Source organism: Mesocricetus auratus, unplaced genomic scaffold (assembly GCF_017639785.1).
Source record: "Mesocricetus auratus isolate SY011 unplaced genomic scaffold, BCM_Maur_2.0 Super-Scaffold_100019, whole genome shotgun sequence".
Taxonomy (NCBI): Eukaryota; Metazoa; Chordata; class Mammalia; order Rodentia; family Cricetidae; genus Mesocricetus; species Mesocricetus auratus.
Genome location: NW_024429200.1, coordinates 35,309,165 through 35,323,960, shown reverse-complemented (window position 1 = coordinate 35,323,960; position 14,796 = coordinate 35,309,165). Strand labels below are relative to the sequence as shown.

Genomic DNA, 14,796 nt, shown 5'->3' with positions numbered 1-14,796 from the left:
AGATTAAATACTCCAGCAATTTGAGGATTAACGTGTAGTCCTCAGAATGACCTCTGACTGAACTAAAAGGCATTGATTAGTTGGTGGACAGCTTTGACACTAGAGATAAGAGTTGAAAACACAGAAGTGCAGGCTATGCATGAGGCCAGAAGAAAGGAGGGGCCTTAAATCCTTTATATTATACACTGACAGAACAGATCTCTCCCCTAAAATCTACCAGCAGGTGTTAGAAGACAAATGCTTAACTTAATCATATTAGGGAAGATTATGAAGCTTTAAAATCCCAAGCCCAGCATGCAGCATGAGCAGTGTTCAGAGAGTGCTTGTGAGAAGCTGGTTGTCATAGACAATTTAAAAGAAAACCAACAGCAGCTTCCGTGGTAAGTGCAGAGCAGAGGGGTGAGCTCCCTGTGGTGAGTCGTGTCTAGTTCAGTAGTTGAGGTGTGTGTGTGCTAACATTCAACCTTTATAACAGACAGAAGATGCCAGTGATCAACATTGAGGACCTGACAGAAAAGGACAAATTGAAGATGGAGGTAGACCAGCTCAAGAAAGAAGTGACCCTGGAAAGAATGATGGTAAGGGGGTATTCTCTCTCATTCACTGGCAGAGGCAACATTGAATGTTTCTAATGCACTTGAGTAAGCATTGGAACAGTTCAGTGTACTTACAAATAAGATGTTTGTGACAAATATAACCAGAGATGAAGAATGGTAATAACTGAATTAATCTAATAAGTTATACTCCAAGTCAAGAGGTAGGAAAACTATTTTCCCTGGTCTAGCCTAGCCCTTTGTTTGACTCCATATGACCACTTACCTAAGAAATGTTTTAGACTCTTAAAGAAGGACCAAAAAGAATAAAATATGGGAGAATGTGAGACAGAGACTGTGTTTCACCCAAGTATTTAAACAGAACAAGGCAGCTGTTACAAGGCATTTTTTTTCTGTTCCTTTGAGCTGATGAGCTTCTTTTCATTTTGATGTTGTTGATGTGGTTTAAAGTATGACCTCATCCTCTCCATCCATGTCTTGGTCAGTAGCAAATAAGTTTCTTCTGTTCTTCTTTTGCAAATAAAAAGTATTTCATCAAAAAGAATTCACTGGTTTCTCCTAAAAGCATCTGATAGCTCTTGGGAATAGTGACTCAGAGTCTCTGCATTAAATAGAATAGAAAGTGAAAAGGGACAGAAAGCTTTCACCAAACATTGACTGGATGTCTAGAAGCATAGGTACATGTTTTAGGTAACATAATTTACAAAAGTTAATAGAACAAAAACTCCTCCATAAATTATAACAGCCTATCATATCTTGTCATATCATATATACGGTATATATGTAAAAAGGATGTTTATCTTCTTATCATGCAAATAAATTTAAAATTTTAGTTCTTTTATAACTTTCTGCAATAGCTCCATTACTCTTTCCATGCAGACCTGTTTTGGTATAAAGATAAAGTCAAATCTGTAATAAGCACAATAGAACACACAGCAGGTAGGCTAAATCCTTATCCGCAAGCTCCTGAGCATCCTTTGGTCAGCAATTTGGTTGTTTTGGGGCTTGTTGATCACCTTGGAGTCTTTATTTGGGGTAAACATGACATATACCACTACCCACCTTTCCCCAATACTCTGAATATTCTTGCTTTTAGAAGTTTAAGTAACAGTATTATATTGTAAAACTCGCTATCTTCTCTTTCCTCCTCCTTTTTCATCCTTTTCTTATCTTCCCTCCTCCAATATAGATTCTTTTTTTGCTGAGATTTACACACACACACACACACACACACACACACACACACACACACACACACTTCCCATCCACACACATGTTTTAGTCTCTCCAGGCTGTTGTAAGAGAACAGCACAGATTGCATGGCTTTGCCTACATGGCAAATCATTTTATTTTATTTTCTTCAGTCTTGGAACTGTGTTGATTCAGATCAGACCATGATCCCTCATTCCTAGGTAGTTCTTGTCATTTCAGTGTGTCCTTATGTGTTAAGAAAAGTGAGGGAGTGCTCTGGTGGCTCTCATTGTGATGCTAATCCTGACCCTGAGGGACCCTCAGGGTGAAAGTAGCCTTCAAAGACTTCATCTTCTTGCATCATCAGATTGGGTCTTAGAGTTTTAAAATATATATTTTAGAGAGCACATATAACTAGTTGTATATATTCATATATGTATATAAATGCACATATATGTGTATATGTTTGTGCCATAAAATTGTATTTAAAAAACCACTAAATTATTTACATAACATATGAAATGGTCACTAAATTGTCAAAAGTAGAGTAGAGGCATCAATTCACAATAAAACAAATTGAGGCTAAAAGCTACAAATAATTTGAACTCTTTTAAATACATACATGTGTGTGTGTGTGTTACCTATATGGACAAAGCCCTAAATACTAGCTGTTTTCTAAATCATAACTATGAAGATGTAACTAAACGAGGAACAATCTTATAATCAAACCACTATTCCTTTCAGCACACACTTGCTTATTGAGCATCAGTTAAGTGCAGGCTCTGTTCTAGATGCCTGGGATCTACTGAACAAAACAGTCAAAGTTATTGACCTCTTCAGAGCACATGCCATGCCCTGCAATGAACACTAACAGCAGTTGAATTTAAAGCTGCATGTCTACACTTCTGAGAATACAACACTGAGAATAAGCTATAAATTGAGCAACTGTTCATTCTCTTCCATCATTATATTACACTTTTAGGAAGAGGAGGAAGATTTACTTAGGTAAAACTCCTCATTTGTTTTTCCAGATGGGCTCAGACCCTGGGTCCTCTGTTCCTTGACAAAGCTAGAAGCAGGGTCCACCAGCAGTTGTTAACTGAAGGCTCAGCTTTCTAACCTCTGCAGACATCTAGGATAGAAGGTTGGGAATGATGTTTTTCTATCCTGGATAGTGCATGTGCACTGGCAGATAACAGATGGAATCATTTTTTTCAAAAAGATGCAACACAGAAATGTATTGTAATAAACACAGTTCTGGAGTCAGCATGCTTCTGTTTGAAAACAAATGCGTTATCTTTGTCTCCTTCCTCTCAGGTTTCCAAGTGTTGTGAAGAAGTAAGAGATTATATTGAAGAAAGATCTGGAGAGGATCCCCTAGTGAAGGGGATCCCAGAGGACAAAAATCCCTTCAAGGAGCTCAAAGGAGGCTGTGTGATTTCATAGGCGAGGCGAGCAGGGGAAATTTTCTTAGACTATTTAGAATTTTAATGACAATGCAAATTGTTTTCCTATATAATTAAACTTGTACATGTTGTTTACATTTATAAATTTTAGATGTTAATAAAAGCTAAGATGCAATTGTATGTATACTCATGTTTCTCTTGAAGTATTCAGCATGAGGCTTAACACATAATTGGCAGAAAATACTGCTGAACCCCTCTTTATAAGCACTGTATCCTGAGTTGTATGCAAAGTTTTATGTTTCTTCACTTTCCTTTAAGTATTAATGATGCTCTATCTAGGATCTTTATAGTTCAACACATATTATTCTCAACATGTCACTTGCTTATTTTGATACACAGATGATCTTGGCAAAAAGAATTCACAAATATTTTTATTATTATGTCTTTATTGCTCGTTTCTCTTCTCTCTCACCCAGTCAGTAGGGTTATTGCAAACATAACCCCATCTACCTTCTTACCCACTTCTAACTGTCGCTCATGATGTGACTTTTTCCCAGAGCACCGATTGCCAACTTGATTAAGTTCAGTCTGTGGTCACAGAATGTGATTTTTACCAGCAACAGAGCAGAAAGTTACCAGCACAGGTTTAGGACAGGGAACTCTGTGCCACTCTGCTGCCTAACTGGCTTTAGTTGTTTCTTCCATTTTCCTAAAGCACCCTTTCTTCTCCAAGAAGATGAAGATGATATAGGTTCTACCTCCTATGTTCATAGAGTTGAAATGATATGATTAAAACATTCAACATGTGTTGTCTGACACGCAGTGAGACCCAGTAACTTTTTTCTAGGAAATAAAACAAGAAAAGGAACTAAAAAAACACTTTAAAAATGGTCTAAGTTACAAGCCATTCCATCCCATCCCGACAGCGCCATGAGGGCAAACCACAGATAAAGCGATGTTTCTGCTTCTCTGTTTCTGCTTCTCTGGGAGACGACAAGTGTAATTACCCAAACCAAACTATTCTGTTACCAATGTTGTCCTATTTCTATCTCACATGGACAGTGACTTCTGAATGCTTCAGTCATCAGAATACTCCAATGCAAAGTGGAGGCCATCCTTTTGGAGACAGAATGCAAATTGTCTACTACTGGTTGTAGCTGACAGTCTTAAGTCAGCTCAGTGCTCTCCAGTTAGATCATAGGAAATTCTCAGCACATACCCTTAGCTACTTATCCAACCAATTTTTTCCCAAACAAGGAAAATATAATAGATTCTGAGGAGTAAACTGGCAGATGGCTGAGGTCAGGACTCTGGGTCACCAGCTGAAGCCATCAACATCCTCTCCTGCAGGTCTTCAATTAAGATACCTCATGTCATAAGACTTCAGGGTAAATTATGCAATCTCATCAATTTTTTCTGGAGGAGAAATACTTTTCTATTTAGAAGTACAAAAACCCATTCCACCAACCCAACATTCCCATTCATCTTCCCCAGTCTCTGTTCCTCCATAAGCACCTATCACTACCTGTATTATTATGTATAATTATTTATTTGATTGAAGTCTGACTGTAGTTTTCTGCCTTCAAGTTCCCATTTATTTAAGGAAATGATCTATATTTCCTTTTTTTTCTAATTAAAGGCCAGTTCTTTGCTAGGACATTTGAAAATATGCAAAACATGCTCTAAAGACTTGTATTTACTTTCTATACTACAGCTTGATATGGATTTTGAAGCCTGATGGTTCAAAGTTAAAATCCCTGCTCTACTATATTGAGAACTTTGGACAAGTAACACCAGCTCTTTGAAATGTCCCTTTGAAATGCATAGAATAAACTATGAGCAATCTTTATTTGGGTATTTATGATCTCTTATCTCAGAAATAGTCACATAGAAGGCTTAATAAAATGCACCATTGTGATGCCTGTAGAGTTCCTGTAAAGATAACCAGTATCTGACAGGTTGCCTTGATCTTCCCATTGAAATTTGGTCACATTGATCCCCATACCTGAAATGTCTCTCGACTCTATTTCAGCCCTTTGAAAGCTGCCTTGTCTGAGACAGCTTCTTTCATTCCCTCAAGATTATTGTTTTATACCTCAAAAGTCATTTCATATCATTTTACTTTTGTCTATGTAATTTGTACTCTTAATTTCAAAGCTATATATATCATAATTTCCCCAAGTCTCTTCATCTTTGAAACTGACTAGCCTAATGCTTGTTTCTGGAATTAAACTGACTTCATTAATATTTGATCCAATTAAGAGCAGGAAAGCTCAGCACTTGCCAAACATTTATATTAGATGAGGCAGAATCCTTATGGCAGTAAGCTAAATTTAGTTTTGATTAAAAATACATACTGTTGGATGAATTTTGAATAAACAAGAAATCAAAGGGAAGAACTGCAGAGAAAGATATACATAAAGAAGGAAATGAAGTCCTGACTGTTGCCCCAGACTGCACAGCTGCAACTGACAATGACTGTTTTCTTTAAAAACTGTCATTTCAGGGCCAGGGGTGACTAGGTTAAGAGGAATTGGCTAATACAGAGGGAGACAAAAGAAAAAGAAAAAGAACAAAACCTCCTAAAATGCCTCATTATTTGGCTCCTCAACAAAGCCTGCTGGTATGTTAGCAAGAATGAGCAATTACAGAGTCTGTCTTTTAAGTCACTTATACTTTGAGGTATAAGCACGTGGATGAGTTCAAGATTTACAAAAGATAGAGAAGATGAAGGGGAATGAGGAGGAGGAGGGAGGCTGAAGCCGAGGAAGAGTAACAGAGAGAGGAGGAAAAACATTTCATAATTTAGATTGACTTGATTTTAGTTATTTTTTTTTTAATTCTGATGTCAGGACTCCTAAAGAAAGTCATTAATGCGTGAAAACTAGTTAACTTTAACAATAAGAGTCATCAGTTGTTTGTGATAGGGGTTTAACGTTTCATAGGAAGATTTTGCACAAGAAAGCTCTTAGGCAGAGTGAATTACAAATAGCTGTGGAGGTGTTCAGAGAATCAGACTCAGGTCCTTCTGGGATTTGAAGGCATCTCAATCCAAAACAGGAAGCACATGTGTGCGGCTAGCCTGCAATGAGGATAAAGCCCTAGAAACGGCCATGGGGTTCATTTTAGCAAACTCCAGCAAAGCAAACAAATCCAATAAACCGAAAGCATGCTAAAATGTCTTTCTTAAAGAAAGCATCATTTTAACAACCTAATCTGTTATAATTTATTTTTATAATTTCAGAAGGCAGAGTTTGGGCTGTAACCTAGTCAATTTTTTCTAACAAAAGAAAAGCAGAAAAAAAACTACTTTCTTTAAAACACACAAAATAAAATAAAGGCAGAGTACTGTTCAAAATTCTAAGTTAGCAGTTTTTATAGCAACATAACTTATTTTGGCATTTTTATAAAGAACTTCACGTAATTTTAGCAATAAACTTGATTAATTTGGAATATAATTTTGAATAAAATGAAAAATTTGAAAAATGTTACTTAAATGTCATGTTTTTTACAGTTTAAATTAGCAATTAGTTGCTTTTCTGTGTGTATGTAAGTGACTTTATATATGTTAGTGTATGTGTATGAGAGTATGTGTGTATGTAATATATGTGTGTTTGCATGTGTGTGGATATCTTCTGCTATCAGACTTCATTGTGTTTTGCTATTTTGTTAATTAAGATATTTCTTGAATAGTTTTGTACACGTATATAGTATATTCTGATTATTTTCTCCACACACTTCTCATGTTATCAACACTCAATTTCCAAGTCCCTTTTCCAATCCATGCCTTATTGTTTCAGTTTGTGCCCCACTGAGTTTAATCAGGGCCATCTGTCAGACGTGAGTATGGAACTGTACAATGAAACCTAGGATTATCAGTGGGTAGACAACCAAGAACAATAAGTCTTCCCCCCCCGAATCGATCAGTAGCCAGTAGTTCACCAGTATGGCCCCTGGCCGCTCCTCTATCCATGCTTGGCTGGTAATAGACTCATTATTGTGTAGCCTCAGTGCAGAAATCAGCAGCTACAATAAGTTTGTAATTGTAATTATTGCACTCTGGAAGACAAATTCAGGACTTAAGGTCAGGTGTCTTTAACACCCCCCCCCAATTTAAAAAAAATTACCTCATCATTTTACTGCTTAAAACCAAATAACAACAAAAGATTTTTGAAATGACAACTTAGTATTTCGCATATTTAGGTTAATTTATGTTTAAAAGATATTACACTGTGAATTGTCTGATAATGAAAGCAAAAATGTAGATGAATACAATTTAAGCCTTGCATGCCAAGGAAAATGTTTAGCAACCAGTATGGGTGTGTACATAGCTGATTCACAAGGAAGAAACTTAGAGGCCCAAATAATTCTATTTTATTACTTAAGGCAGATATATGTACCTTAATTTTCTTAACTGATTTAATTCTGGTATTAGACTTGTTTACTTTAGCTATTTTTAGCCAACCTATTAAAGTTAAGAAATAGGACATTTAAAACAACGATTTGACTCTTCAGACAGATGTGGGTTTGTCTTGACTGTTTACCAACAAGAAAACTCTTAAGTCCGGGAGATCCTGGTGTTCCAATTACAAGACATGTAGAGGCTGAACATTTTCTTTGTGAAAAAAAAAAATTGGTCCTTTTTAGGCACCCTTAGAGACACAATGCACCTCAGCAGCTCACCCCCTTCCCTGACTCGTATTTTTAGAGCTGGAAAACAAAACCCAGAAAATTTAAGTGACTTTTTCGGTGATGGCTCTGGGAAGAGTTGGGATGACTACCAAAGAGCACTCATTAAATGGCCCATTGTTCTTCATCTTAATATATTCTGCGAGGGCAATAGGCGGAGCCTAGTGAAAAACTGTGTGCACACTTAACAATTCCGTATCTAAGGTCGGGTAACTCTTCATCCACTTTAACTATTAGTTGGAAGGCTGTCTCTGGGGAAAGTGGGGAGTATTCTACTGTAAAGGCAGGTTTCCTACATTTACTTTCTATTTTTCTTCTCTTCCTGCTCTATGAACAAGGAAACGAAGTTGACATGACCAGTTTAACTATTTCCAGTAGACACTTTCCTGGCTTTCTGAGGCTGCTGCTCTGTGAACATTCCTTTCTAGAAAAGTGGGGAGGCTATCCTAAGTGACTCTGCCGCCTACATCCAGGAAAGGAAGTCCATTAGGAATTCAGAAACATAAAACAAGAAAAACGCCCCTTCAGGTAGACATGTACTACCAAGCCTTGGGCGATGGAGAACTCGGGAATGGGCTTTAAGCCTCCTGATAGTTTTCTCATGATGTCCCTTTATTCTCCCAGGGTGAAAACTGAGAATGCAGATAGTCCTTTAACAGCAGGAAACACCCTTATCTCAAATAACTTCTTTCCTCCAAGCATATTTGTCAAAGGCCTTTTGAGCATGTGTCAACACAATTCTGGTGGATACTTCTGAGACCTAGCTGAGATCCATATTGTGCTTCTTTCCTCTTTTTCAAATATCCACTTTTCCCACCACGTATATGGAAAAGCTGTATATTGTGTATTTTTAAAACTTGGAAGAGGTAAAGGACCGTTGTTTCCTGCAGAGTAGTGTCCTTTTCCTGACTTTAAACAAAACCCGGATGTAAGCTGGACACACACACACACACACACACGCACACACACACACACACACACACACACACACACACACACACACACACACACACACACACACACAAACGCAATAAAAGAACAAAAGTAAAACTTTTGTCTCCAGACCAGCAACTCCCGCGGGCGTGGCAAGGGTCCTGTGCCAGGCCTGCCCAAAGCTGTGTCTTGCTTCTGCAGGGTCTGTAGCCTGCCCAGAACAGCCAGGAGGATGTCCAGTGCTTAACCCTCTGCAAGCTGCCTGGCTACAGGGCTGGTGGGGCCTGGAGAAGCCGCCTTGAGGTTGCTTGGACTCTGGGAAAGGCCATTGGGAGCAGGCTTGGGCAGGAAGCCGAGCCCCCGGGGAGCTGGGAGCCGCGGTTCCAGAGCCAGTCACGTCCTGCGCGGGAGGGGGCGGGTAGGTTGTGCCGCGGGTATTTGGGGGAGCGTCCTGGTTCTAGGCGCTTCCAGCGGCTCCCCTGCACAAGTGACTTCTGGATCCAGTTCTGGGGGCAAAAAAAAAATGCCTGCCCTCCACATCGAGGATCTGTCGGAAAAGGAAAAGCTGAAGATGGAGGTTGAGCAACTTCGCAAAGAAGTAAAGTTGCAGAGACAACAGGTAAGGTGGCCAACTATTCCAGAATTCCCTCAGAAATGCACCAAGGTCAGGAATTCTGGTTAACCGGTTTGTTTGTCTTCTGGAAGCCTCTCTTTAAGGGGGCTCTGGTAGAAGCCTGGAGCTGCTAGATGGCTTGAGGAAATTGCAAAAAGGCGAATGGAAGCAGGAACTAATAAGTAATATAAAACCAAATATCATCAAGACAGTCAGTCTCAAAGGGGACACAAACAAATCCTGAAAAGGGCTGCTGGCTTCTTAGTCTGGAAAGGATGGTGTATGAAAGAATTTTTCTAAAACCGCATTTTAAAATCTCCTAACCATATTAGCTTTGATTTTCAAAGACCTGAACTCCACTCAGGCTTAGGAGCAATGGCCTGAATTTCAGTTGCTTGTTTGAACATCTTATACAGTTTCTATCTAGTCTTGTAAGCGTGCAAATGCCTAACAAGGCGTTTTCTGTATTTACTTATAACCATAACTATATTTATGAATTTATATACTGAAGGACATATGGTTGCAAACTAAAAAAATAAATTATAGGCTGGGTGTGGCAGTACATGCCTGTAATTCCCAAGCACTTAGGAAGTGGAGGCAGGAGGGTTAAGAGTTCCAGGCCAGCCTGGCCAGAAAACATTCAGGATTCTCCACTGAAACTCCAGGGGAGACTTGGAACTTTTTGTTTCAATTTTTTGCTGGTAGTAGAAGCCTTCATTACATTAATCTCCTCTTTTCACTCTGTCAGGCAACCTGTAGTTTAGAAAAAGGCTTGTGAATAATTTGTTCATTTTGAAGAAAATTATCTTTTTTTCCACAGCAAGAACATTTTGAGCTGATTTTATTTTTAAAGCTTTGGGGGTGTTGGGGTTCAAACTCAGGGCAGTGTATATGTGGCCGTTTGTGAGCTGCACCCGAGGCTCTTGGTTACTACTGTTTACAGTTTAATACTAAAAAAAAATAATAAAAGACAAGGAAATGAAGTGAATAATATAAACAGGCTCCAAATATTCATAACAAGAGTTTAGATATACCTCACTGATCGTTGGAAGATCCCGCAACTCTTTGAGTTTAACCATTTTAAGCCCTCCCTCCCCAAATTTAGCCCTTTGCTTCAAACAAATTCACATTTTTCCTAGATTTCACGGTGGGGCATCCTGTCTTTCTTGTAACTTTAACAAATCATGTGATTAGAAGAATAAGGTCTTTGACAGGACCATAGGATAATCTTGATTTCTTGAAGGGGGCTGTTTGGGCTGATGACAAAAGCCCCGAGTTTGGCAAATGTTTGCCCACGGGGCTGCACATTGAGCAGCATTGTGTAGGCTGAAATAATGCTTTGCCTTTGCCAAGTTGGGATGTTTGATTATTTATCATCCTAGAGTATAAGCTACAGGGTGTGTGAAGGGACAAGTTTCTTCTTTAAATCCCAATGTAGACATCAGGCAGAGTCCTGGGTGTGCTTGTCAGTGTAAAAATCAAGCATCACTTGTTTGCAGTTTCTCCCTGGGAGCCACCTCAACACCTCAACCCTGGGCACACACTAAGTCACAGGTTTTCCAACTCAGGAGTCTGCTAGGAAGACAGGAAGATTTAGGGTGATTCTTCCTGGACACACAGAGAGCCATCTCAGGCCTCACAGTTCTCAAATATCTTATTTTCAGTGTAAAGTGTAGAGGACTATATTAGTGCTGGGTGAGCGGTGCTTAGAAGCCACTCAGTCCCTCACTTAAATGAAGAAAACCCCTTGAGTCCTAGAGGCTAACTAGTTCCTTCTCTCCACACCACAGAGGACCAATTGCACTGCACTGCAGGTACTTCAAGAGCGTTTCTGCTGGTGCCCTCCCCGCTATCTTGTCAGTCTTTTGCTGACACCTGAGATAGGTGCTCAGCTCAAGCACATTCACAGGTCACATCTGGCTGCAGCTAACTAATTAGTGGCCAGATGCATCCTCTCCATCATAGAAAGGGCAATTGCCCACTTTCAGAGATAACAGACATTTTCAGAAACCCAATAATAAGGCTTATGCAAGAACAGTGGGGAACCAGGGATCTTATTCATATGTTTCTCGTTGGACCCAAAGACTCCAGGGTTTTAACACTCCCTTTATCAACTCTGAGAATTCCTTTCAAACACACATACCATGAGTGACAGCCACAGTTAGATTCTTGGCAAGATATTATTTATTATCACATTTTAATTCCTGCAACTGTTTGACCTAGTTTTAAGTTTTGGACCAATGGGTTCTACATACTGCTGTGCAAATAGAGCTTTAGGGTATGGGAAGGCAATAATGATATAATGAGATTTCTATTTCTGTTTAATTTTGAATCTCATTTTTAATTACTAGTTTGTTTTACAATTATGCATGATGTGTTAACACTGTGATACCTGCACTTATTTATAAATAATTATGCATGTATGTATATATACTAAGTGAGGCTCACTCAAATGGTACTAATTTAAAACACAAACTGTTGTTGATAATACCCACTTTTCATTAGTCTCTATTTTTTACTTCAAACTTCTTAATCACAAAACAGATCTTTATGAAAACAGCCAATCTTGCACTTAATTTCTCATTTATTCTCTCTCTCTCTCTCTCACTCAACCTTAAACCTGCAACTTGTCTCTTAACTGGTAGAATTTTTGAAGAAAATATTCAATCCTGTCCCAGTGGAAGAAAAGTTTAAGCTGATTCCTTAGATGTCAGAGTCTCAGATAACCCTACTAAGCCCCTAGGAAAGTCTTTATTATAATCATTGTCTTACTTGTCACAGGAATTCTAAGGCAAAACTGAGAGATGTGTGGACAAATCTAACATTTGCAGCCAGCATTTCCGTACGTGGAGTTCTGGAGTGTGGCATGAGAGCTTATGTGAAAACCGTGACACAACCTTTGACGTCTGAAGGTTGACTAATATCTGACTGCTTCCTAGAGAATTTGAATATGATAGGTTTGTTATGAGTGTGTTTCAAAGAGTAAGGAAATCATGTGACAAACAGGAATACAAAGTGCCATGGATGAACTATTAATGCAATAACTTCCAAGCATTTGTCTGTTGAGCAATAAAGTACTTTTTCATAGATTGTATCACATATGTAAATAGGATAAAAGCAAATTCTTAGAGTCTAGGGAGAATTTTAAAAACAATATTAGTCTTAAATACTAATGCTTATTTATTAAATTATAATAATCTCACAGAAAGCCAGCAGCAAAGTTCAATATCCTTGACCTAATTTATTTCTTTTGACACCTCCTCCCCTTTTTTTACACTTCAGGTGTCTAAATGTTCTGAAGAAATAAAGAACTACATCGAAGAACGTTCTGGAGATGATCCCCTGGTGAAGGGAATTCCAGAAGACAAGAATCCCTTTAAAGAAAAGGGCAGCTGTGTCATTTCCTAAGAAACTCAGGGGGAAACTCTATTCTCAGTTGGGACAAATTGTTCTTTTATTTGTTTTACTTTTCCCCCAAATAAAACCAAAGTGTGTGTTAAAGAAGGAAGAAAATGTAAGCACTCTCCAGGCAGTGCATGTCCGAAAGATACCTGCTTTTCATCGTTCCTCACAATACCCCCTTTCTCAGAGGGGAGAGCATCTGACCTACAGTGGGATGAAGGCTTGTCTCTCCCCTTTCAGTACACTGCTTGCTGCCTCAATAAAGTTTGTCCTGGGAAAAGTAGTCCTGGTGACTTAAGACAGCACATTTCGTGTGTTAACTCTTGAATCGCTTCCATAACCTCACCTGTGTCTGGGGGAATGTATTGTAAGATTAGGAGTGTGATCTGACATGTCTGCCGATCCAACTCTCCCTGCTTTGCATGTTTACAATGCCGAACTCTGACTTTTGCAATGTGTTTGATCTAACTTCAACTCTTAGGGAACCAAGCAGGTCGAATTCCTAATGACTTTAACAGGAGTCAGACTGAAAGTCAGGAATCGTGCCAAACCAAGTCCACACTAGCAGCACTTCTTGGGCTTGTGATCATCCAGTTTTGGTTTAGAGTGTCCCTGCAGCAGTGGCCTTGGGAAAGGAACAAGACTGTGAATCAGAAAGGGAAACCACCTCCCAGAAGTGCTTTGGTGGCCAAGACTGGCTTCCAGGGCTGGCTCTTTTGCTGACACGACATCCCCTTGTTCTTTCCAGGTCTGGGGATGGTTCCACCCTAGTGCTGTGGCATCTGGGAATATGTTGAATATTTTGCACCCACTCTGCCAGCCTATTTCAGGCCCAGTTAAGCAGGCCTCTTGTTTGTTTTTTTGTTTTTTGTTTTTTGTTTTTACTTTCTCCAAAAGCAGCAGTGAATTATGGCCAGTTGTGAAAATCAATTGGATGTTTTCATGTCAGCTTGTGAAAACTTCACATGCTCTCTATTCACCCTGCTTCGGTGATGTTCTTTGCAAGTATCTTCTGTGGCTCCACTTTCCACGGTGATCTTAGCCTCGGTAGCTGTACACAGGCTGTGGGACAGCCCAGACACAGTTTCTGCCAGTGCCCCATATGAATGGATCTGCGACTAAGACCTCAGTGAAAGAGACCTTTCTTCCTCTTTCAAAGGCGTTCCCCTTTTCTTATATGTTTTTGTTTTGGAGATTGCTACGAATTTGGGACCAGAGTAAAACTAAATATTTACTGATAATGTTCTCGTTCAACTAGGTATACTTGCTCTATGTTATTACATGTGGCACCCAAAGTCTATATTTCTCCTTCAGCTTATCCTTTCTCCCAGTTAGGTTAGATTTACATCCATGCCACACCAGAAGACCCATATTTCCAACAGCTTCCTGAAGGCTATCAGCCTCCTCACTTGGAAAGCATGTGTCGTCCCCTGTCGCCCCCCCCCCACGTCAACATGAGAACAGGATACTTGGGCTTTTGAAAAAGTAATTATATCAGACTTAACGCAGGGAGCGTTTCCTTCAGTTTCCTGCCATTTTCCAAGTGATGACATCAGATGAGGTTACTGAGAGACCAGGGATTATTTTAGCTCAAAGCACAAACTATGCAGGGTGGGTTCCAGGGAAGTAAGAACGTGTTTCTCCCATCCACCATGGAACAACTGACAATTGGGGTGTGTTTCTGCTATTTGCCACTTAACATTTAGTGTGGTTTGTAATTTTAGTATCTTGGTACTTACTAAGTTTTAATAAGCAGGTTCATTTCTTTATAGTTGCCTATCAGGTTTTCTATTTTTGTATAAGGAAGCAAACATGTATTCTGCTTACACATATGACATAATTAATAATTCTTTACAGAGGTCAAACAGAACCCTTGTTCCCTAACTGCCTAAGAGACATGCATAAAAAGCTGGATTCTAGATTTTCATCCATACATCCAGTCACTCATTCATGAGAATTCCATTTCCTTTATTTTGTTACTTACATCTCTTTCAGTCATAAAAGAAGC

At 39.2% G+C, this 14,796-nt stretch overlaps 2 protein-coding genes across 2 annotated transcripts; both read left to right on the top strand.

Moving 5' to 3' along the window:
• Positions 1 to 312: 312 nt before the first annotated feature.
• Positions 313 to 3,326, top strand: Gngt1 (G protein subunit gamma transducin 1). The gene is made up of 3 exons (XM_013122668.3): positions 313 to 380; positions 476 to 578; positions 3,063 to 3,326. The coding sequence occupies exons 2-3, from the start codon at positions 483 to 485 to the stop codon at positions 3,189 to 3,191; spliced, it is 225 nt and encodes a 74-aa protein (XP_012978122.1). The 5' UTR covers positions 313 to 380; positions 476 to 482; the 3' UTR covers positions 3,192 to 3,326.
• A 5,569-nt stretch (positions 3,327 to 8,895) lies between these two features.
• Gng11 (G protein subunit gamma 11) lies at positions 8,896 to 13,093 on the top strand. Its single transcript, XM_005082897.4, has 2 exons — positions 8,896 to 9,392; positions 12,669 to 13,093. The coding sequence occupies exons 1-2, from the start codon at positions 9,297 to 9,299 to the stop codon at positions 12,792 to 12,794; spliced, it is 222 nt and encodes a 73-aa protein (XP_005082954.1). The 5' UTR covers positions 8,896 to 9,296; the 3' UTR covers positions 12,795 to 13,093.
• Positions 13,094 to 14,796: the final 1,703 nt, after the last annotated feature.

Bases quoted from the DNA above. Each gene is read 5' to 3' on its own strand.
- Gngt1 (XM_013122668.3), top strand. From the start codon at position 483: ATGCCAGTGATCAACATTGAGGACCTGACAGAAAAGGACAAATTGAAG. The intron at 579-3,062 runs GTAAGGGGGTAT...CCTTCCTCTCAG, and splicing joins TGACCCTGGAAAGAATGATG to GTTTCCAAGTGTTGTGAAGA.
- Gng11 (XM_005082897.4), top strand. From the start codon at position 9,297: ATGCCTGCCCTCCACATCGAGGATCTGTCGGAAAAGGAAAAGCTGAAG. The intron at 9,393-12,668 runs GTAAGGTGGCCA...TTTACACTTCAG, and splicing joins TAAAGTTGCAGAGACAACAG to GTGTCTAAATGTTCTGAAGA.